Source organism: Odontesthes bonariensis, chromosome 9 (genome assembly GCF_027942865.1).
Source record: "Odontesthes bonariensis isolate fOdoBon6 chromosome 9, fOdoBon6.hap1, whole genome shotgun sequence".
Taxonomy (NCBI): Eukaryota; Metazoa; Chordata; class Actinopteri; order Atheriniformes; family Atherinopsidae; genus Odontesthes; species Odontesthes bonariensis.
The window spans coordinates 725,756-749,640 of record NC_134514.1 but is presented as its reverse complement, the minus strand read 5'-3'; the positions used below and the strand labels follow the sequence as shown (position 1 = coordinate 749,640).

Below are 23,885 nucleotides of genomic sequence, written 5' to 3'. Positions count from 1 at the left end.
ACCCAACAGATTCATCTTTAATGAGCTCTGGACCCAACAGATTCATCTTTAATGAGTTCTGGACCCAACAGATTCATCTTTAATGAGTTCTGGACCCAACAGATTCATCTTTAATGGGTTCTGGACCCAACAGATTCATCTTTAATGAGTTCTGGACCGAACAGATTCATCTTTAGCAGCAGCTTCTTTATCCCATTAAACAGAAAATAAAACAGTTATAATATTCTGACTTTACAAAAACAAACATTCAGCTGAAAGCAGTTTGTATTTTTATTAAAATACCATTGACATTAAGTGAAGTGCATCATGGGACGTGTAGTTTTTATAACCGGAGCAGAACTGAGGGGTTCGTTGTTTATCTTCATTCTGATAGAAAACATCTGATTTCTACAAATTCTCTGACATGAAAATTAAACCATAAAACCTCTGACAGCCGTCTGCAGCGCAGCTCTCTGATTGGACGAGCAGGAGGGGGCCGACGCCCCCTTCAGGACAGAACACAGATTACAACGAACTAGGTTTTATTCTACATCATTTCTACTGTACACACACACAGTTACACAGCTCTGACCGCACACGTTTGTCTGTACCTGTGAGGACCGTCACCGACGTGAAGCCTCGCATGAAACTGAACTTTCACCTTCCTGAGAAACGCTTCCAGGGTGGTTTAAAGGGTTAGTTCGCCATTTTGCACATTAAGCCCTGAGACATGAAACTCACCGTGTGGTCAGTGGTGGACAGCGATACGTTGGCTCGAAAAATCACCGCGAAATACGCTTCCAGAGAAGTTATATTACCATTATTGTCCGTCTTCATTGATTTGTATTGTACACAAACAACGCACTATCGCCACCTAGTGGCTGGATGTCTTGCTGCTGCTATTCAACGGTGTCCGGAAAAATAGGTCCACCAAATGCTAAAACAACTGTTAGAAGGCACATTTCGCTGCGATTTTCGCCACAGACCACACGGTGAGTTCCATGTCTCTGCAAACGAAAGTTTAATGCCGTTTTATGATTGTTTGCTTGAGTGGTCATTGACTCAATGCAAAGGTGGGGGGGCTGCAGCAGTGGATACCTAAATGCTCCGTTCAGCACCAAATGTCCAAATTGTGATCAGAACATCTATAATTCACCCCAGACTACCTAAAAACAGGGCTTAATGTGCAAAATGGCGAACTAACCCTTTAAAGCTCAAACGGGTCCTCACAAAGATGTCCGTCCTACACAGGATCACACACACTGCTTTACTGCCTTTCTGAGGACCCTTTTGAAACCGAAGCATCCTCAGGACCCTGAAGTAAACCTGGTTGTAGAGGCCGACTCAAAGTGGGGACCGGATGAAATGTCCCCACTTTGACAAAGTCCTGACATGCTGGGTGATCAGGGGCGCCGCTCGGGATTTTGGGCCCCCAAACAGCCGGCCAGGAGGTCGGCGAAAATTTCTGATGCTATTTTACTTTTAATGGTATTTCTGACTATCGTTCCCATATTTGTGAAAAAAGAAAAACATGACAGTTGAGGTAGGTAACACTGAGCACGAGGAATCCAATGGAATTAATTTATTTGCTGCAACACTGATACTCTGAGTCTAAACTCTAAATTAGGCTACCTGAAAAATACAAAACATAAACGTAATGTTTCCAAAACAAATAAAGTTATTGTTACCAGTAAATTGTAAATAAAATATATTTGTGATTATAAGTTAGTTAATAACTTAGCGTCATTATTTTTTGTCAGTATTATAATTTTATTAGGGCCCCTCTTAATCATGGGCCCCTAGAATCCTTCTCCTTTTAGCCCACTTTTCGGCGCCCCTGTGGGTGATGCACACGGTCCTCACAAAGACACCTGTACCTATGTACACACACACACACATCTTTGGCAGGAAGCAGCTTCTTCAAACACCAAAACACAGGAAGCTGCAGGTACTGAGCAGTGATGTCATCAGGAGGCCAAGCGTGCGCGCACACACACACACACACACACACACACATTACACAGCGTTGTCATGGTGATTCCAGGGTGAAATGCAGGTTCCTTTATTAATATGTTTACTTTGAGTCCTCGAACAGCCTCGACTCGTTTACGCCCCCCCCGTACAATTTGTTTAGCGCTTGAAAATTAAAGCTCTCCAGGCTCTGAGTCTGAGGGTTTGGTTCAGTTCTGGCGCCAGGTTTGGTTTTTTATGGCACGCTCTAAAGGTTAATCTGTTATTCTATGAAATAAACTCTTTAAAAATGTTCCAGTTTTCAGGTTTTAAGGCAAAAAAATTGTTTATTCAGTTTGAAAATAAAGTCGAATTTGAATGATTTAGTTGCTTCTTCTCTCGGTTTTAACGACAACACGAACATGGGTTTAAGGTGGATTAAAGGGCCGTAACATCTACAGCACGGGGACCGGAGAAATGTGGGAATACATCCAGAGATCACAGCGGTTCTGACCCTGATTAACCTGTCGCTGGTCATCACTGAGAATAATCAGAGGTTTAAGACATAAAACCTTCATGGAACCAAGCAAATAATCAGTTTAAACCTTTAAATTTAATCTTTAATATTCCACCTTAACCGAGTTGGCGTCCTCACACACGGGGGGGTGGGGACAGGTGGTATGAGGTCATCACAGTGATGTCATCACAGTGATGTCATCGGACAGACAAAGTTACAGAGCTCTGACACACTCACACGCACTAAAGCCCATTAATATTAATAATCAATAACGGTGAAAACAGAAATCAGCGACACTGTGGCGTCACGCCATCATCATCACCAGCTCGCCACGTCAGAAGTCCACTGAGTCCGTTTGGTTTCCAGACAGGAAGTGAGTCTGATCGTCACTAATTAACAAACCAGCCAATCAGCAGCCGGACCTAATCACCCCCCCGTCCCCCCCAGGGAAGACCCCGTCCTCTTCGTCTACCAGACCTCGCAGCGCCGCCCGGTGTTCATGGGCGTCCCCTCGGGACAGTTGAAGTGGCGGCTGAAGTCCGGAGAGTTGGCCAGCGTGCCGATGACTCTGTACCTGGGGGGGCTGTGGGGGTCGGTCACCAGGCCCTCGTGAGCGCTCTCTGGCGTCCGGACGGAGCACCACACCTGGAAGAGACGGGAGAGTTCTGAGGACTGGTTGCCTAGCAACAGGGAAGGTCAGCAGCCCAGTTGTAACCTGGTTGGTGTTAGCCAAAGCTTCATATTCTACGAACATCTGCAACTGTACGATGTGGCGAACAGCTGCTCACAGATGTGGGATGCACGGGTCGGCTGATGTTCACACCCACACGGTGTATTCTGGGCAGGTTTTAGGGCAATAATCCAGGGCCAGGGTTTTTATTGGCTCAGAGGTTTAGGCTCGAGGCTAAGAGCCTGAGCTGGATGGAAGCTAGCTCGAGGCTAAGGGCCTGAGCTGGATTGAAGCTAGCTCGAGGCTAAGAGCCTGAGCTGGATTGAAGCTAGCTCGAGGCTAAGAGCCTGAGCTGGATGGAAGCTAGCTCGAGGCTAAGGGCCTGAGCTGGATGGAAGCTAGCTCGAGGCTAAGGGCCTGAGCTGGATGGAAGCTAGCTCGAGGCTAAGGGCCTGAGCTGGATTGAAGCTAGCTCGAGGCTAAGAGCCTGAGCTGGATGGAAGCTAGCTCGAGGCTAAGAGCCTGAGCTGGATGGAAGCTAGCTCGAGGCTAAGAGCCTGAGCTGGATCGAAGCTAGCTCGAGGCTAAGAACCTGAGCTGGATTGAAGTTAGCTCGAGGCTAAGAGCCTGAGCTGGATTGAAGCTAGCTCGAGGCTAAGAGCCTGAGCTGGATCGAAGCTAGCTCGAGGCTAAGGGCCTGAGCTGGATTGAAGCTAGCTCGATGCTAAGAACCTGAGCTGGATTGAAGCTAGCTCGAGGCTAAGAGCCTAAACTGGATTGAAGCTAGCTCGAGGCTAAGAACCTGAGCTGGATTGAAGTTAGCTCGAGGCTAAGAGCCTGAGCTGGATTGAAGCTAGCTTGAGGCTAAGAGCCTGAGGTGGATGGAAGCTAGCTCGAGGCTAAGAAGCTGAGCTGGATGGAAGCTAGCTCGAGGCTAAGAGCCTGAGCTGGATGGAAGCTAGCTCGAGGCTAAGAGCCTGAGCTGGATTGAAGCTAGCTCGAGGCTAAGAGCCTGAGCTGGATGGAAGCTAGCTCAAGGCTAAGAGCCGGAGCTGGATTGAAGCTAGCTCGAGGCTAAGAAGCTGAGCTGGATGGAAGCTAGCCTCGAGGCTAAGAGCCTCAGCTCAAGGCGAGCTTCAATCCCTTTAATCCTGCCTGCTGTGCAGAGCGAGCAGTCCCCTGCTTCCGAGCAGCAAACACCGTAACAGGCGCGGCTGTCGGCAGGCGGCAGCAGGCAGTGATACGAAGGGAGAGAAAATAGTGCCAAGAGATTGTGAGGTCTAACTTTTCCTGGAGAACCATTTTGTGATGCAAATGTATTACTCTGTTGAACGCATATTGTTTTGAGAAGCAAAACGCTTTATTTTTTAAACCCCAGCCAACTAGCCGGACTACCTTCATCAACACCAAAACGAGGCTGGAACTCTGCTCACAGGACGCAGCAGGGGGTAAGAAGATGTTCAGAAATGATGCTGCTGATATGGGATGTTACACAGCTTCATGTCAAAAGAGGCGAACTGTCCCTTTAACAACTCGTCATAAATAAAAGGTAGTTCAGCTGCTGTCTGTGTCAGCTCACCTGGGCAAATCCCACGAAGAAGAGCTGATCGTTGGTCAGGTTGACAGCAGGGAGTCTCTTCTCGTCCCCGTTCCTCTGCATCCAGGACCGGTACGCCTGCAGGACAAACATCCAAACATCAACACGTTTGTGGTTTAATGAAGCCGCAGCAGTGCACTGCAAAAAATAGGGGTCTTCAAACAAGATAAAAAAAACACTAAAACTAAGGGACAAGGTACTCAAAACAAGTGAAAACATCTGTCCATGCAGCAAGATAATTTGACTCGGCAAGATTTCTTAAATTAAGATTGTAGGAGTCTGGTTTCTAGATTTAACAAAGGCAGTTTTGTGAACAAACATGTGTCATATGCTTAAAATCCAAGCAATAAAGTGCGTTTTCAGATATTTTCTGTGACTCTTGAATCAAGCATGTTGAGCTTGTTATTGAATCTTAAAACAAAGATTTATTTTGATGAGACTTTGGAGGAGAAACGTAATTACATCTTATTTTAAGTGTTAATTGTCTCATTTTATGATTCCCTGCCTGTTTGAGACAAAAAAGTAAAGTTTTGCTTGATATAAGATTATACTGTTAAGTTGAAGACTTAAAATATCTAGCACTTCTAAATGTAAGGTTTTTTTTCTTGGTAAGAACCAAATAATTTGCAGTGTGAGCAGGGCGGCTGGCGTGCGCGCTCACATGGTACGCCGCCTTCAGGCCTCCGTTGTCTGCGATGTTTTCGCCCAGCGTCTGTTTGCCGTTGACATGCTCCCCGTTGACGGTGTAGTGGCTGTACTGGTCCACCATGCACTCCGTTCTCTGACGGAACGCCTCCACCGAAGAGTTCTGCCACCACGGCCTCAGGTTGCCTTCTTTATCGTACTCACGACCTGTCGGACGGAAAGAAGACGTCAGGAACAAAAAAGTCGATCAACCTGAGAGCTGCCGACTCAAAGGACAGAACGGAGGGTCCAATGTTTATGTTTAGGAGCTGCTTCTCATTTACTTTATATTCTTTTATGTATTTTTAATGCTTCTTACACTCCCTGCTGCAATGCTTTTATTTTATGTAAAGCACTTTGAATTGTTTGTACATGAAATGTGCTATATAAATAAATTTGATTTGATACTACACACACTAAAGGAAGTCTGCTGTTGGAACATCATCACTACGGCCACCAGATGGAGCTGTGGGGTAAAATAAAGCCGTTGGTGTCTGCTTCCTTCAGAGGAAGAACACTTGTGCTGCGCTCCAAACCGCATACTCCTCCTACTAACTTTCTGAGTTAGTATGCGAGTTTGAGTAAGCGAGAAGTTCCCGGATGCATACTAGATTCTCCTAAATGTTGGGTATGCATCATGAGGTTACTACTCATACTCAAACTACCCAAGATGCAACGTAACGTCGCCGATCGTCATTTCCTGTCAAAACGGCAGTTTCAAGCTAACTACAACGAGGGTAGGTTCACTTCCTGTTTTCAAAACAAAAGCACCAATTGTATGGTAATGGCTTTCCCTATGATAAAAGGCAACGGGTATTTTATTTTGTGAAAATAACAGGAAGTGCGTTAGCTCACTGCGGCTAGCTTTAGTAGCGCCGAATTCGTGGGAACAAAATGGTAAACAGCCGGTATTTTGTCAGGTTCTCAACACGTTGGGGATCTAAACGACTACTTTCTCACCTGAAAATGTTTCAAATGTTGCTAAAGTTTACAGAGTTTAGAGCTTAAGAGAAATCAGCTTCAGGCCGGCTGATTTCAGCTCGGGCAGGAGCGAAATGCATTGTGGGTAAACCCTCTGCATACTGTCTGATCGATGAGTATGTAGTATGGAAGTATGTAGTATGGAAGTATGTAGTATGCAGTATATAGTATGCAGTATGTAGTATGCAGTATATAGTATGTAGTATATGCAGTATATAGTATGCAGTATATAGTATGCAGTATGTAGTATGCAGTATATAGTATGTAGTATATGCAGTATATAGTATGCAGTATATAGTATGTAGTATGCAGTATATAGTATGCAGTATGTAGTATGCAGTATGCAGTATGTAGTATGCAGTATGTAGTATGCAGTATGCAGTATATAGTATGCAGTATATAGTATGCAGTATGCAGTATGCAGTATGTAGTATGCAGTATGTAGTATGCAGTATGTAGTATGCAGTATGCAGTATATAGTATGCAGTATGTAGTATGCAGTATGCAGTATGTAGTATGCAGTATGTAGTATGCAGTATGTAGTATGCAGTATGTAGTATGTAGTATGCAGTATGTAGTATATAGTATGCAGTATATAGTATGCAGTATATAGTATGCAGTATGTAGTATGCAGTATGTAGTATGCAGTATGCAGTATATAGTATGCAGTATGTAGTATGCAGTATGCAGTATGTAGTATGCAGTATGTAGTATGCAGTATGTAGTATGCAGTATGTAGTATGTAGTATATAGTATGCAGTATATAGTATGCAGTATATAGTATGCAGTATGTAGTATGCAGTATGTAGTATGTAGTATGCAGTATGTAGTATGCAGTATGTAGTATGCAGTATGTAGTATGCAGTATGTAGTATGCAGTATGCAGTATATAGTATGCAGTATGTAGTATGCAGTATGCAGTATGTAGTATGCAGTATGTAGTATGCAGTATGTAGTATGCAGTATGTAGTATGTAGTATATAGTATGCAGTATATAGTATGCAGTATGTAGTATGCAGTATGCAGTATATAGTATGCAGTATGTAGTATGCAGTATGCAGTATATAGTATGCAGTATGTAGTATGCAGTATGCAGTATGTAGTATGCAGTATGTAGTATGCAGTATGTAGTATGCAGTATGTAGTATGTAGTATGCAGTATGTAGTATATAGTATGCAGTATATAGTATGCAGTATATAGTATGCAGTATGTAGTATGCAGTATGTAGTATGTAGTATGCAGTATGTAGTATGCAGTATGTAGTATGCAGTATGTAGTATGCAGTATGCAGTATATAGTATGCAGTATGTAGTATGCAGTATGCAGTATGTAGTATGCAGTATGTAGTATGCAGTATGTAGTATGTAGTATGTAGTATGCAGTATGTAGTATATAGTATGCAGTATATAGTATGCAGTATGTAGTATGCAGTATGTAGTATGCAGTATATAGTATGCAGTATGCAGTATATAGTATGCAGTATGCAGTATGCAGTATGCAGTATGTAGTATGCAGTATGTAGTATGCAGTATGTAGTATGCAGTATGTAGTATGTAGTATGCAGTATGTAGTATATAGTATGCAGTATATAGTATGCAGTATATAGTATGCAGTATGTAGTATGCAGTATGTAGTATGTAGTATGCAGTATGTAGTATGCAGTATGTAGTATGCAGTATGCAGTATGTAGTATGCAGTATGCAGTATGTAGTATGCAGTATGCAGTATGTAGTATGCAGTATGCAGTATATAGTATATGCAGTATGTAGTATGCAGTATGTAGTATGCAGTATGTAGTATGCAGTATGTAGTATATAGTATGCAGTATGCAGTATATAGTATGCAGTATATAGTATGCAGTATGCAGTATATAGTATGCAGTATATAGTATGCAGTATATAGTATGCAGTATGCAGTATATAGTATGCAGTATGTAGTGTGCAGTATGCAGTATGCAGTTTCGAACACCGGCTAGAACCTTGTTCTTTCAAACGGTCTCATCAGGACGTCCAGAGAGGACTGATCATGTGACAGGAAACAGGAAAGAGGTTTGGACTCACCCTGATCATCGAAGGCGTGCGTGAGCTCGTGTCCCATCACCACCCCGATGCCACCAAAGTTCAGCGCCCTGAAAACACAACAGCACACCGTTGGTTTAAACTCGAAGCTTCAGACTGAACATCATGAAGACGGGTTCCCTGAATCTAACATCCTGGTTCACACGGTGGTGCAACAGCAGAGTTAAGGCTGAGTTATACTTCTTTTAACTGCCCTTGCGCTTGCGTCTTGCGCGTATGTTAATGGCTCGAGACGTTTATACTTCATTTTGCTTTGTCGGCGCTTGCGTGTGCTGCGTGGCGATTCACCGCCAGGACAGTAGGTGGAGTAGCGGGTTTTTTCAATGACAAGCCTACTACGATGAAAGGAAATTCACCGCCAGGACCTCTTCAGCAAGTCTCTCTTCCATAGATGCATGCTTCTTCTTCTTGTAAATAGCCGGTAATTTGTCAGATTTTCAACACCTTGGGGGTCTAAACGACTACTTTCTCACCTGAAAATGTTTCAAATGTTGCTAAAGTTTACAGAGTTTATAACTTAAGGGAAATCAGCTTTTCAGGCCGGCTGATTTCGGCTCGGCAGGAGTGAAGTGCACTGTGTGTAAACGCTCTGCATACTGTCAGATCGATCAGTATGTAGGCGGTTTCGAACACAGCCAGTGGCTTGTGCTTGCGTCTTGCGTGAAGTTTAGAAAATTGAGGTGACACACGCAAGCACGCAAGGGGGGGCTTGCAACCGCGCAAGGGCTTGCGTTGCGGCTTGCGTCACCGACTATAAACCAGGCTTTATTGTTGACATAAAGGAGTTAAATAATGGAGTCAGCGAGTGAAACAGGCAGACGGGTGGAGGTAAACGGACTTGGGGTGGTCGTGGGCGTAGAAAGGAGCCTGTAGGATCCCAGCAGGGAAGACGATGCCGTTCTTAGTGGGCATGTAGTAGGCATTAACTGTGGGGGGAGTCATGCTCCACCTGCAGGAGGAGAGGAGACAAGGAGGGGAAACAAGGAGAGGAAACAAGGAGGGGAGGGGAGGAGACAAGGAGGGGAGGAGAGTAGACAAGGAGGGGAGGAGAGTAAACAAGGAGGGGAGGAGAGTAAACAAGGAGGGGAGGAGAGTAAACAAGGAGGGGAAACAAGGAGAGGAAACAAGGAGGGGAGGGGAGGAGAGGAGACAAGGAGGGGAGGAGAGGAGAGGATACAAGGAGGGGAGGGGAGGAGAGGAGACAAGGAGGGGAGGAGAGGAGTTAATATGAGGTCTCAACAAAGCATCCAAACATTCAGGGGTCCGACCCACAAATACTGCCTGTACACAACATCTTTAACACGGGTTACAAGAAAGCAAGAAGACCCCCCCATATCACCAGGCTCCACCCGACCATATAACCGGCCCGGGTGGAGTCAGGACCCGACCGCTGGGTTAGGGCGGAGTCAGGACCCGACCGCTGGGTTAGGGTGGAGTCAGGACCCGACATAGGTGGAGCCCAAGTTGATGGAAAACACCACTCCAGGTGTAGTTTCTGTACTCGTGTCCTCAAACACTTTGTTTTGTGAGTAAAACCATAAATTACAGAATGCGTTTTCTTTATCTGAAGTTGAACTGAACCGGCACATTTCACAGACAGCTATGTGAATAGGACCCCTGATCAGGTGTGTGTTGGTGTCAGCGGCTCGGGTGGATTACTGGTCTTTGTTGGGAGTCTTCCTCAGCTGGTCGGCCATCACTCGGGCCGAGAAGTTGTAGAAGTTCAACATGTTCTGGAAGAAGCTGTCGTCCGACACCTCGTACTGAAACAGAGGGGAGACGTTGTAGTGACGCTGTTGGACAGCAGGGGGCAGCAGAACAACAACATAGCCGTCACTCACCCCGTCATAAACATCATCCAGTTCTTTGGAATCCAGGATGAACTCAGGGAAGCCGATCATGTCGTATATCGCATCTGCCTGAAGACCAAAGAGGAAAATCAGCATCTGACAGTAGTTTTTCTTTTTAAATTCAAATATTTATTATTAGTGTTTTAGTTGGTACAACACAAATACAGTATCACAGACCACATGTTTACATTCTGAAGATGAAAAGAAAAAGTCAGTTGGAACCGGGGCTGCCACATGAAAAACCAAGTGCATGTCCAAAAAAAAACAAACAAAAAAAAAACATACATCATTAAATGCACCTCCCAGGTACCAGTAACAATATATTCAACACATATTTAACATTTTGTTAGGCTTATTTTCCAATCTAATAACTATTTATTGTGATATATGACCAGAAATGATCCCACACTGATACTATAGTTTTGTCCCTATTTTTAAGCTTGCTGAGCATGCATTCATAAGAAGCCATTTTTGTCATTTTATTAGCCCATTCCTTAATTTTTGGAGCAGTTTGTGTTTTCCAGTGGGTTAGAATAACTCTAGCTGCCACGGATACCCCCACCATCTGACAGTAGTTTTAATGATGTGGCTGATAGTTTCAGTCTATAAAACGGTGTTTGGTGCAGGCCACCGTTCTGGTTCACGAGCAGCTGGTTTCACGTACCTTGTCTTTCGCAGCTTGTCTCGTTTGGTCGTCCATCCAGCTGAGCCGGTCCAGAGCGTGTTTAAACGCCGAGCGGATCTCATTTATCATTTCCTCGGCCTGATGAAAGGTAGACAGGTGAGCTGAAGTTAAGCAGAGCAGATCCAGGACCAGCTGGGGGTCCTGGATGGGATTCATGTTTATGCACAGAGGCGGCGGCTTACAATCTCTTTACTGCGTTTGTCGAACGTTGCCTTCACAAACAGCGCCCCAAGAGCGAAGCCCAGAGTGTCATCAGTGTTCCCGATGCAGGTCTGCCAGCGTGGGGTGCAGGACTGCAACGAAACATCACCAGTTACAGCCAGTTACAGCCGGCTAGAACCAGTTACAACCAGTTACAGTCAGTTACAGCCAGCTAGAACCAGTTACAGTCAGTTACAGCCAGCTAGAACCAGTTACAACCAGTTACAGCCAGTTACAGCCAGCTAGAACCAGTTACAACCAGTTACAGCCAGTTACAGCCGGCTAGAACCAGTTGCAACCAGTTACAGCCAGCTAGAACCAGTTACAGTCAGTTACAGCCAGCTAGAACCAGTTACAACCAGTTACAGCCAGTTACAGCCGGCTAGAACCAGTTGCAACCAGTTACAGCCGGCTAGAACCAGTTACAACCAGTTACAGCCGGCTAGAACCAGTTACAGCCAGTTACAGCCGGCTAGAACCAGTTACAACCAGTTACAGCCGGCTAGAACCAGTTACAGCCAGCTAGAACCAGTTACAACCAGTTACAGCCAGTTACAGCCGGCTAGAACCAGTTACAACCAGTTACAGCCGGCTAGAACCAGTTACAACCAGTTACAGCCGGCTAGAACCAGTTACAGCCAGTTACAGCCGGCTAGAACCAGTTACAACCAGTTACAGCCGGCTAGAACCAGTTACAGCCGGCTAGAACCAGTTACAACCAGTTACAGCCGGCTAGAACCAGTTACAACCAGTTACAACCAGTTACAGCCGGCTAGAACCAGTTACAACCAGTTACAGCCAGTTACAGCTGGCTAGAACCAGTTACAGCCATTTACAGCCGGCTAGAACCAGTTACAGCCGGCTAGATCCAGTTACAACCAGTTACAGTCAGTTACAGCCAGCTAGAACCAGTTACAGTCAGTTACAGCCAGCTAGAACCAGTTACAACCAGTTACAGCCAGTTACAGCCGGCTAGAACCAGTTGCAACCAGTTACAGCCGGCTAGAACCAGTTACAACCAGTTACAGCCAGTTACAGCCGGCTAGAACCAGTTACAACCAGTTACAGCCGGCTAGAACCAGTTACAACCAGTTACAGCCAGCTAGAACCAGTTACAACCAGTTACAGCCGGCTAGAACCAGTTACAACCAGTTACAGCCGGCTAGAACCAGTTACAGCCAGTTACAGCCGGCTAGAACCAGTTACAACCAGTTACAGCCAGTTACAGCCGGCTAGAACCAGTTACAACCAGTTACAGCCGGCTAGAACCAGTTACAACCAGTTACAGCCAGTTACAGCTGGCTAGAACCAGTTACAGCCATTTACAGCCGGCTAGAACCAGTTACAACCAGTTACAGCCGGCTAGAACCAGTTACAGCCAGCTAGAACCAGTTACAACCAGTTACAGCCGGCTAGAACCAGTCCAGACAAGTTACACCCAGTTACAGCCAGCTAGAACCAGTTACAGCTAGTTACAGCCAGTTACAGCCGGCTAGAACCAGTTACAGCTAGTTACAGCCAGTTACAGCCGGCTAGAACCAGTCCAGACCAGTAAGAAAGAAGCAGAGACAGTTTAAGGGTGTCCACACCAGCTGGAACAGCTCACCAATAAGAAGTTGGATTTCTTCCCGTGCTGAAGGCGAAGCAGCAGGTCCTTCAGCACTGGAATAATGAATCCCACCAGTTTTATCCAGTTATTACCAGTTACAACTTGTTTAAAGCATGGAAAGAAGAACCTACTTCTGTTTTAGTCCAACATCTTGAAACCCAAAGCAGGTAAACTCCTTTAAAGAAGACCAAAAGTAGAGCAGCTCTGGGCTGTGGTACACCCTTAAGAACCAAATTAGATAGTCAACCGGGGTTCAAATAACCAGTCAGACAGTTAGAACCAGTTCACCAAAGAGCTGATTACAACCAACATGAAGCACGTTACCCACTGTCACTGGAAATGTAGCTGCATTGGGTTCAAAACCAGTTAAAACCATTTCATGGAGTAAGAACCAGTGTTCCACATGAGTAGAACCAGCTTTAGCCAGTTAGAACTAGTTTTACCAAGTTTAAGCCAGTAATGAAAGTCTGTACGATTGGGGTAGCCATCATACAAACCAGTTTAAACCAATTACAACCTGCTTTGACCAGTTAGAACCGATCTGAACTAGTTCCGACTTGGGATAACCGTTTAAAACCCGTTACAAAAAGGGTCCGTTACAGCAGGCCGGAGCCAGATAGACCAGTAAGAACCAGTTTACCCATCATCACATGCAGCCGTCCAGGATCCAGAACCAGTCACAACCGGTTAGAACCAGTTAGAATCAGTTACAGCCATTTAGAACCAGTTACAGCCGGCTAGAACCAGTCCAGACAAGTTACAGCCAGTTACAACCGGTTAGAACCAGTTATAACCAGTTACAGCCATTTAGAACCAGTTACAGCAATTTAGAACCAGTTACAGCCAGCTAGAACCAGTCCAGACCAATTACAACCAGTTACAGCTAGTTACAGCCGGCTAGAACCAGTTACAACCAGTTACAGCTGGCTAGAACCAGTTACAGCCATTTACAGCCGGCTAGAACCAGTTACAGCCAGCTAGAACCAGTCCAGACAAGTTACAGCCAGTTACAACCGGTTAGAACCAGTTAGAACCAGTTAGAGCAATTTAGAACCAGTTACAGCTGGCTAGAACCAGTTACAGCTGGCTAGAACCAGTTACAGCAGGCCAGAGCCAGATAGACCAGTAAGAACCAGTTTACCCATCAACACACATCACATGCAGCCGTCCAGGATCCAGAACCAGTCACAACCGGTTAGAACCAGTTAACATTAACCAGACACGGTTTGGTAAAACCAGCGAGAGTTAGCAGAAGAGTTAAACCGGGACAGAGAAAGATTTAAATCAGAACCAGGATGATGGTTTACATCTGGTCCAAACCCACTGTAGGCCACCCAGGAGCATAAAGAACCAGTAAAACCAGTAACAGCAGACCAGTTGGTACCACCAACCCAGAACCATTACAGCCGGGTGGAAAACATTCACACTGGTTATACTGGAGTCCGAACCAGCTGAGGGAGGACTACCGACCACAGGAGCTGTACCTGCTGTGAGCAGAAACATCTGGATCAGCAGAAACATCTGGATCAGAGTCTGTAACACTTGGAGCAGAACAGGAAGTACCTTCTTGGTCCCGTAGAGACTCTCCAGCAGCTTGTCCTGAGCGTTCTCAAAGCGCTGATCCAGAGTGGCGACGTTCTTCTGAACCAGCGTCCACATCATGTAGTTGTTCAGCAGACTGAGAGACAACATGGAGGCATTAAACATTAAACCAGGCCCAGGAATCCCTGATTTATGATGCTCTCTGACTGCTTCCCTCTCTCAGAGCCTCAGCTCAGAGCTGGGCCTCCTCACAGGGAGCAGCTTCCCTCATTTAAAGGGACAGTTCGCCTCTTTTGATATGAAGCTGTATGACATCTGTAACAGGTAAAAATCTGTAGTGTATATATCATTTTACTCAATTATATTTTTCAACCAAGTGATTCATCCTGTTTACACAATCTTTGTTTTCCCCCGTGCTCTGCGTACCGGTCACGTGACCGTAGCCAGCCAATTAGCCGGCTATATTACCTCAGTCAGGAAGTGCCGGGAAATACGAGAGAAGCCTTGATTTGTTTGCTGCAGGAGCCGAGCTACCATGTCCCAAAGTGCTGTTTAGGAGTGTTGGTTTAACAAAACGCGTGGAATTGACCAGGTCCCTGATGGCGAGCTAAAAGAACCTGAACTAGCCTCTGAGCTCAACCGACTTGCACCTACCTCCGTGGGCTGGTAGGAGGCTCTTGCAGCAAACTTGTCCCCTCTCACACCTTACACTGTTCTACAGCCCCAACACACAAACACACACTTCCCTCACGAACCCTTCCCTTGGATTTTGGGGCTTGTATGAACAGTTTAGCTCATTCAGAGCTGTGCAAAGGCTGGACTCTTTGGCATGTGGTGTCACGCCACAGCCACATGTTGTTGAACATTTACACCATTATTTATTTGTAATTATACGTTGGATCTTGTTTTGTCCAGTGAACTGACTATCTATTATGAATGGCCATTTCATTCATTTATTCAATGATTCTAAATGTTTAATGTTGTTTTGTCTCAATACATGGTACCTTTTATTTGCAACCTATCTCCAGTCTCGTCTCCTCTCTCCTTGAGTAGAATCTAACCTTCTGATACTAGCCTGGGTATACATATCAGCCATACGTTATTAATACAATACATATTTTACTAGCGTATATGCTACACATCCCATATCAGCAACATCATTTATGAACATTTTCTTACATTTGCATCACAAAATGGTTCTCCAGGAAAAAGTCAGAGCTCACAATCTCTTGGCCCTATTTTCTCTCCCTTCGTATCACTGCCTGCTGCCGCCTGCCCACAGCCGCGCCTGTTACGGTGTTTGCTGCTCGGTCTGCACAGCAGGCAGTGATACGAAGGGAGAGAAAATAGGGCCAAGAGATTGTGAGCTCTGACTTTTTCCTGGAGAACCATTTTGTGATGCAAATGTATTACTCTGTTGAACGCATTTTGTTCTGAGAAGCAAAACGCTTTATTTTTTAAACCCCAGCCAACTAGCCGGACTACCTTCATCAACACCAAAACGAGGCTGGAACTCTGCTCACAGGACGCAGCAGGGGGTAAGAAGATGTTCAGAAATGATGCTGCTGATATGGGATGTTACACAGCTTCATGCCAGAAGAGGCGAACTGTCCCTTTAAAGGCGTTCCTCTGCCCGCCGGCAGGAACATTTCTGCTGTCGGACTAAAGCTGGCGGCTCACCTGCGGTCGGTCTTGTTGATGAGCTCGGACACCTGCAGCAGGTACTCTCTGGCGTACAGGACGACGGGTTCGGTGTCGTTCAGCTCCAGAGGAGACAGAGAGAACGTCAGGAACTCCAACCAGTTTACGGCCGGCGCCAGCAGCTGCAACGACAAACAGGAAGAGACAAGACCCGTGAGCCTCTAAAGCAGCAGGAACCAGAACCTGATTGCTAGGGATGGGAATGGAGAACCGGTTCCCAGTGTTTCAATTCCTTGGAATCGTTTTGGCGATTTTGCAAACGATTCCCTTATCGATTCCAGCGGGTGCGAATGACGTCACCACGCAACGTTGCGTGGCGAGTCCAGCGCAGCCAGCAGCCAACAGTAAACATGGCGCCCAAGCGGTACAAACGCTCGAAAGTTTGGTTGCACATCCCTAAAAAAGACGACAACAGGGCAACTTGCAAAGTGAATATTTCACCAAAGGGAGGAAATACTACCAACATGCAATAACTATGAATGAATGATTAACGTCGGTGAATCTGAACCCAGCAACGTTAGCAACGTTAGCATGTCCTCGGCTAACACTGCAGCTAACTAACTAACAAACACTGCCTATCATGTTAGCGCCATTTGCCTGATTGTAAAAGCTGCTGTTAGTAACGGTTAAGGTTAAATGAATGCCTTCTCAGGCATTACATTTAGATGAAATCATGAGAGACAGAGCCTGACTGGCTCAGAGCCAGAGGCTGGTGGTACTACCCCCAGTTCACCTCTACCTCCAGCTTCTCCTTTCACCAGAGCAGGAAGAGTTAAATTACCCAGGCCAGGATAGACCAATGTGGACATGACTCAGCAGAACTCGGGTCAGAGTTCATGACTCAGCAGAACTCGGGTCAGAGTTCATGACTCAGCAGAACTCGGGTCAGAGTTCATGACTCAGCAGAACTCGGGTCAGAGTTCATGACTCAGCAGAACTCGGGTCAGAGTTCATCCAGCTGTTTCCCAGATAAATGAGAACATTTCATGTTGGCTCCTCACTGATATCAGAGCAGAAATATACGCCGTCTCAATCTTGTTATCTCTTGACACTTTGGTGGCTGCTGATGGCGTCTTTGTCAGCCTCTGAAGCACGACCACAGCTCCACGTGCACGGCTGTGCACGGCCCAGAGGAACATCTGTTTATGCAGCAGTGTAGTTGCCTTTCACAGCTGCAGGGGGCAGCAAAGAGCACCCTCCCCACTGAGGATTAATCCGATGTGATCGTTCCACCCGATGTGCGTCTGGTTCGGCGTTTTAAAGGTGAGGAAACGCCACCCTCAGCTGGTGCCGTCACCGTGGCAACAGCCACATGTGACACTTTAAAGAATAAACCTGAGGAAGAGTACTGGTGCTGCATCCTCCTCCTATCTGCCTCCATGTTTATATAACAACCTGTTATCTAACCACCGCTCAGAGATGCAGGCACATAGCAACAAGCTCATGGCAACCGTCGCCATGGTGACCCCTGAAGCATCCGCAGGCTTGAAGGACAGAGAGCTGCAGCAGAGAGGATGCTGCTCACACACCTGAACGAGTCTGTGGCGCTTTGGTTCTGGTTTTATTCTCAGACGTTTCCATCAGAACAGATTAAAACACGAAGCTTCTCTGAACCTTAAAACCTGGACCTGAGCCGGCTGACTCATCACTCTGATGGTTCCTCATGTGGAGGATTCAGTCACCATCTCTCCTCACATATAAAGCTCTTAAAGCTGCTATAGGCTGCTGGGGGAGCTCCCATGATGCACGTCTCCATGAACATGTGACATCTTTGTTGTCATTAACTTGTGTTTCTCTCCCTCTCAGCAGGGCTTTGTTCCAAACCGCATACTTCTCCTACTTCTCCTACTACTCCTACTAACTTTAACTTTTTTAAGTTCCCGGATGCATACTAGATCCTCCTAAATGTTGGGTATGCATCATGAGGTTACTACTCATACTCAAACTACCCAAGATGCAACGTAACGTGATGTCGCCGATCGTCATTTCCTGTCAAAACGGCAGTTTCAAGCTAGCTACAACGAGGGTAGGTTCACTTCCTGTTTTCAAAACAAAAGCACCAATTGTATCCTAATGGCTTTCCCTATGATAAAAGGCAACGGGTATTTTATTTTGTGAAAATAACCGGAAGTGCGTTAGCTCACTGCGGCTAGCTTTAGTAGCACCGAATTCGTGGGAACAAAATTGTAAACAGCCGGTATTTTGTCAGGTTTTCAACACGTTGGGGATCTAAACGACTACTTTCTCACCTGAAAATGTTTCAAATGTTGCTAAAGTTTACAGAGTTTAGAGCTTAAGAGAAATCAGCTTCAGGCCGGCTGATTTCGGCTCGGGCAGGAGCGAAATGCATTGTGGGTAAACGCTCTGCATACTGTCTGATCCATGAGTATGCAGTATGTAGTATGTCGTATACAGTATGCAGTATACAATATGCAGTATGTAGTACGCAGTATGCAGTTTCGAACACAGCACAGGCATCTCTGGCCTGGTGTTACGCTGCTTGTTGTCCCCTCTTTCCTGTCCTCTCAGCCCCAGCTGGTCCAGGCAGATGGTTCCTGGTTCTGATGGAGGTTTCTTCCTGTTCAAAGGGAGTTTTTTCTCCCCACAGTCGCCTCGTGCAGCTCAGGATCAGAGAGAAGTTTCAGAGCAACCTGTTGTTTTACTTTGGAATTTAACAGATTAAATTTGATTGGAACCCCCAGATGATCCAGATGTGCGTATGAGGGTGAACGTGGTTATGGTGCAGATGATGCGTGGGCCTAAACTGAGGACAGGTGTGTGGTGGCGCTGTTAAAGCTCCTGCTCACCTGCAGCTCGGCGATGGTGACCTTGTGGTAGATCTTCTCCTCGTCCCGCCGTTGGTCCTGTGGGACGGTGATGTTGGCCAGCGCCGTCTCAAAGTCCAGAATCTGCTGCATCTGCAGCTGAGTGGAGCTCCGCTCGCCGCCCAGCAGCATCCCCAGCTCCACCATGTAGTCCAGGTAGGCCACCAGAACCTGGAACCAGAGCCCCGTGAGTCCGGACCCGCAGGCAGCCGGGTCATTCCCCAACACAAACCAACACCCGCCTCTCACCTTCTCATTGGCTGTCTTGTTGAGGTAATAGTCCCTGGACGGCAGGAAGAGCCCCGATTGGTCCACCTGCAGAGGAGATCGACAGGTGGGTCACAGCTGAGGACCATGAGGAGTAAACTCACTCCAACAAACATCTGATGACTCAGTCACAGGATGTTCCTGCTGAGGTCTGCAGGAACCCTAAACCTAACCCCCTTACCTCATAACCCTTACCCTAACCTTTACCCCAACCCTAACCTAACCCCCTTAGCCCATAACCCTTACCTAACCCTAACCCTAACCTAAACCCCTACCTTACCCTTTTTTAAAGGTGTAGAACTTTAAAAGATTTAAGGTTTCACATTTGATGCGTTCAGAAACTGTTTGAAAATGGTCTTTTTATCTTTTCTGAAGTTTCATATTTCATAAACTTTTAATTTCTTCTGCCTGAACAGAACTGTTGGATTAATCTGAGGGAGCAGAGTTCTTTCCCCCTGGATAAACTCTGGTATTAAACTCTAATGACCAAGCTTTGGATGCCCCTCCTCTGGTTCTGGTTTACCTGGATCACGTTGCTGTTGGAGTTTTTGGGGTCGGCGCTGACTCCGACGCTGAAGAACGGCTGAGCTCTGTACGGACCCGAGACCACCATCAGAACCTCCAGGAAGTTGTCTTTGTCCCAGGGACCCGTCATGTTCCAGCCGCCGATCTGCGGACACACGATCACACGAGTCCATCTTTGGGATCTTTGTGCTGCTGCACGAAACATCCCGGGGGGGGGGGGGAGAGAGAGAGAGACCGGCGGTTACCTTGGCGATGAGGTTCATCAGAGGCTGCGCCGCCAGCTCTTCGATCCGGGCCGTGTTGAGGCAGGACAGATAGTAGGACTGCGTCTTCCTCTCCGCCTCGCTGCTGCCGTTAAATGTGCCGTTTTCTGAGGAGAAGAAGAAGAAGCATTGGTGCTGTCTCCACCCGTCTGTGTCTCCACCCGTCTGTGTCTCCACCCGTCTGTGTCTCCACCCGTCTGTGTCTCCACCCGTCCGTCCCTCCCCCCGCCTGCCTCCTCCCTAACTCCCTCCGTACCCAGCAGGTGCTTCAGCAGCGCCTGGTTCTGCTCCCAGATGCTGTTGAAGGTGGACCAGCGCGAGCGCCCATCGGGCAGCGGGTTCTTCCTCATCCAGCCGCCGCAGGCAAACTGGTAGAAGTCCTGGCACGGGTCGGCGCCGCGGTCCATCGCCTCCACCATCTGACTCGCCACCGTGACGCACGCCTCCGACAGGCACAGGCCACGCCCACTGTCTGCAGACAACAGGGAGAAACAAGAGTGTAAAGGAGAGGAGAGGGGGAGGAAAAGAGGGAGAAAGGGAAGCTGAGAATAAAAAGGAGATATGAAAAGCTGGGAGAGAAGGAAAACAAGTCGAGGCGAGGAGGGCAGATGGAGAGGAAAGGTGGAGACAGGAAAACAAGAAAGGAAAGTCTGAGAGGAAAGGAAAGGAGAGAGGAAGGAAAGGAAGAGCTAAAAGTGGGCGAGCGGCGAAGAAAGAAAAGAGTTCATGAGAACGACATCAGGAGGGAAAGTAAAAGCAGTGAGGGAAGGAGGGATGAGGAAGAAGACAGGGTTTCTGCAGGGTTTAGTCAGTCAAATTTAAGACCTTTTTATGACCATGATAATTTAAATTTATGACCTACACGAATTACAAGAAATAACTTTAGTCGATTCCTTTGAAAAATCTTTTTTTTATTCACTTAACAACTGTAAACCACTGTACCATGTACAGCTGTAATAACTGTTACAACTACTTACTTTAAAGTGCTGTAGCAAATCCTGGGCTGTGGCATGGCCAATGAAGTGGGGACCCAGGTAGCGAGAATGCACCTTGTCCTCATCCCAAAACCGAACGCGTTTTTTCTTGCTTGTCTGATTCAAGCTCTCAAACATGAGGACGTAAGGCCCCGTGATTTTGGAGACGAGGTCTTTTTTAATGTACTCTGCCAAGCCAAAGCGTGTGATGTACGAGGTCTTATCTTTCCCACACGTAAAGGTCTTGGCTATTTCTGAGTCCGGGAACATTGTTCGGAAAAGTTCGGCAATGTCTTCGTTCCCGCTGTACGACATAACGGTGTTCAACACCCACAGGACCTCCGCTTTCGACGTGGATGTTGATCCGAAAGCACCGTGTGTGGCGGCTGGAGCGAGACTAACGGAATGCTGTGCTGAGCTTGGACCGGGTAGTGACGGAGAACAAAACTGAGTGATGGCCTGCACCCGCTGCAAACCTTGTACACAGACTTTATGCTGCTCTGATTTAGCATGCGAGTTCAAGGCTTTAATGCCTAAACTGGAGAGCTCCAATGTCTTTTTGCACAGAGTGCAATAGGCTTGCTATCTATTGTTCGCGACGGGCTTAAGCTAATTCTTAAACGCACCGTCTTCTAGCCATAACACGTTAAATGTGCACTTTCCCATTGTGATACGCCGATAGGTTCACTAATCCACTAAGACAGTCAAAGATAAGACACAATACGAGCTAGGCTAAGTAGACCTTGCGACCATAGACCAAGGCTACATGATCAGAACACCGGCAGTGAAGCTCTGAAGTTCGCGGGGGTTTCTATGGAAGTGCTACACTGGCGCATGGATCTTGAAGTTCACGCGATACCACCCAGATTCCTCAGGCAGAACTGCAACAGTAGGCTACTGCAACAGGCGAAACGAATGAATTCCACCACCAGCGTATGGGCTCGAGGTGGAGAGGCGATGGTAGAATGAATGAATGAATGAACGAGCATTTAAATTTAAGACGTGGCGAAATGTAATTTATGACCTTGTATGGAAAATCTGGATGTTTTTATGACTTATTATTAAATTTATGACGTTTTATGACTTTTTATGACTCCGCGGAAACCCTGGAGAAGAGGAAGAAGAGGGGAGGAGGGATGGAGGGACAAGGAAGAAGAGGGGAGGAGTTACCTGAACTGAATCCCAGGCCCAGCAGCACCAGGCAGGCCAGCAGAGCCAGCAGGGCAGCCAGCAGCATGACGGAGAGCAGAACCTCCAGCTGAGTCCTCCGGCCCAGGATGTCCACGCCCCCCTTCCTGAAGCCCACCTGGGACAGAGAGACACCTCAGACCACCAGAACCGGGTCCCACCAGAACCTGGTTCTGTAAAACCCTCCCTCAGAACTCTGGTTTTAAACCGGTTTCATGAACACATTTACAGCCTCCGATGGATGGGTGGAAGATGGATTTATGGTCCACGAGGGGGCAAATGTGGACTGAACCGGGGCAGTCAGGGTCAACATCTGGAACAAACTGTTTGTCCTCTCCTTTCAAACGGAAAAACAGGAAACCTTCAAATTGAGTTTGACGAAGCAGAATTCATGAGAAGCGTTTAAGGCAGCAGCAATAATCAAATTAAGATCATTTGGACAGCGTTAACTGACCAAACGGGACTCATTATGGGACTCATTATGGTCTACCGACACATTTCCTGCTGGGAAACAGGGCGCAGCCTGGATCCAGGACTGCAAATACTCTGAGTCACTTCCATTTGGACATCTGTGGAAGAGAAGATGCGCTTTCTTTCTGCTCGTTTCATGCATCAGGACATGATGAAACCAGCAGGTGTCAAAACTCAGTAAATACAACCTCAGATCAACAACACATTACACTGTGTCATTATTTACTAAATAAAAAGCTGTCCACCCATGGAAAGTCCACCAAAAGATAAGTCCAAGTCCAAGTCCACCCAATGAAAGTCCACCCAAAGATAAGTCCAAGTCCACCCAATGAAAGTCCACCCAAAGATAAGTCCAAGTCCAAGTCCACCCAATGAAAGTCCACCCAATGGAAAGTCCACCCAATGGAAAGTCCACCCAAAAGAAAGTCCACCCAAAGGAAAGTCCACCCAAAGGAAAGTCCACCCAAAGGAAAGTCCACCTAAAGGATAGTCCACCCAAAGGAAAGTCCACCCAAAGGATAGTCCACCCAAAGGATAGTCCACCCAAAGGAAAGTCCACCCAAAGGATAGTCCACCCAAAGGAAAGTCCACTCAGAGAATGTCTCGGTGTGCATGTAGATCGCCTCAAATCAAGAACAAAAGTCTCTTGGAGGTATGCTCTAAAATGTAGGAGGCGGCCATTTTGGGTCAAAGGGCAAATGGGCAGGGTGGTTAGCACTTTGTGCTACATTTTAATGTATGAAAAGCGCTTTATAAATAAAATAAATAATATAAATGAATAAAATAAATAAAACAAATAAAACTCAGTGTAAAGAGAAGCTGAAACTGGTGTATAATAACAGCTACTGTCCACATATGTCCACATCTGTCCTGAGCTGCTGCTCGTCTTTCTGCTTTTACGGGTTTCATTTCCTGCTGACTTTGCATTAATCAGACACGTTTAATATTCGTCTTTCCAGCTGCAGGCGTCTCAGAGAGTAAGGTTAGATGTGTTATTGTGCAGCCGACTCCCCCCTCAGCCCACCTGGCAGCCCCCCAGACCCCCCGGCTGCTGCTCTCTGTTGGTGGTGGACCCCCACTGAGGGGCCCCCCCGGCTTGGGGCCACCTGGGATGACTTAGAGAGTTTAACTTGTGTGTGCTGCGTTCACTGACCTCCACTCTGTCGGGAGACGAGGCCGCCTCAGCTGGGGTGTCGGACCCCTCGTCCTCCTCTAACGTAGCTCGTTTGTAGCTGGACATCTGCAGACAGAAACAGACACAAGTCAGGGACACATCTGGAGACCCAGCAGGGCTTCAGGACCATCGGGACCAGAACCAGCAGCAGGA

The 23,885-nt window shown here is 46.7% G+C and overlaps 1 protein-coding gene across 2 annotated transcripts; it reads right to left on the bottom strand.

The window, feature by feature from the left end:
- Positions 1–252: 252 nt before the first annotated feature.
- ece2b (endothelin converting enzyme 2b) lies at positions 253–23,798 on the bottom strand. 2 transcript variants are annotated; one of them, XM_075472700.1, is made up of 18 exons: positions 23,712–23,798; positions 22,070–22,205; positions 20,182–20,397; positions 19,908–20,032; positions 19,661–19,807; positions 19,120–19,185; positions 18,853–19,041; positions 16,025–16,167; positions 14,366–14,480; positions 11,175–11,285; positions 10,972–11,070; positions 10,299–10,376; positions 10,117–10,220; positions 9,296–9,406; positions 8,440–8,507; positions 5,375–5,565; positions 4,696–4,791; positions 253–3,091 (listed from the first exon to the last, which is right to left on the bottom strand). In XM_075472700.1, the coding sequence occupies exons 1-18, from the start codon at positions 23,796–23,798 to the stop codon at positions 2,915–2,917; spliced, it is 2,259 nt and encodes a 752-aa protein (XP_075328815.1). In that variant the 3' UTR covers positions 253–2,914. The 2 variants fall into 2 exon arrangements, with proteins under 2 accessions (XP_075328815.1, XP_075328814.1); XM_075472699.1 differs by having other exon boundaries at positions 11,175–11,289; positions 14,367–14,480.
- Between the last annotated feature and the right edge of the window lie 87 nt (positions 23,799–23,885).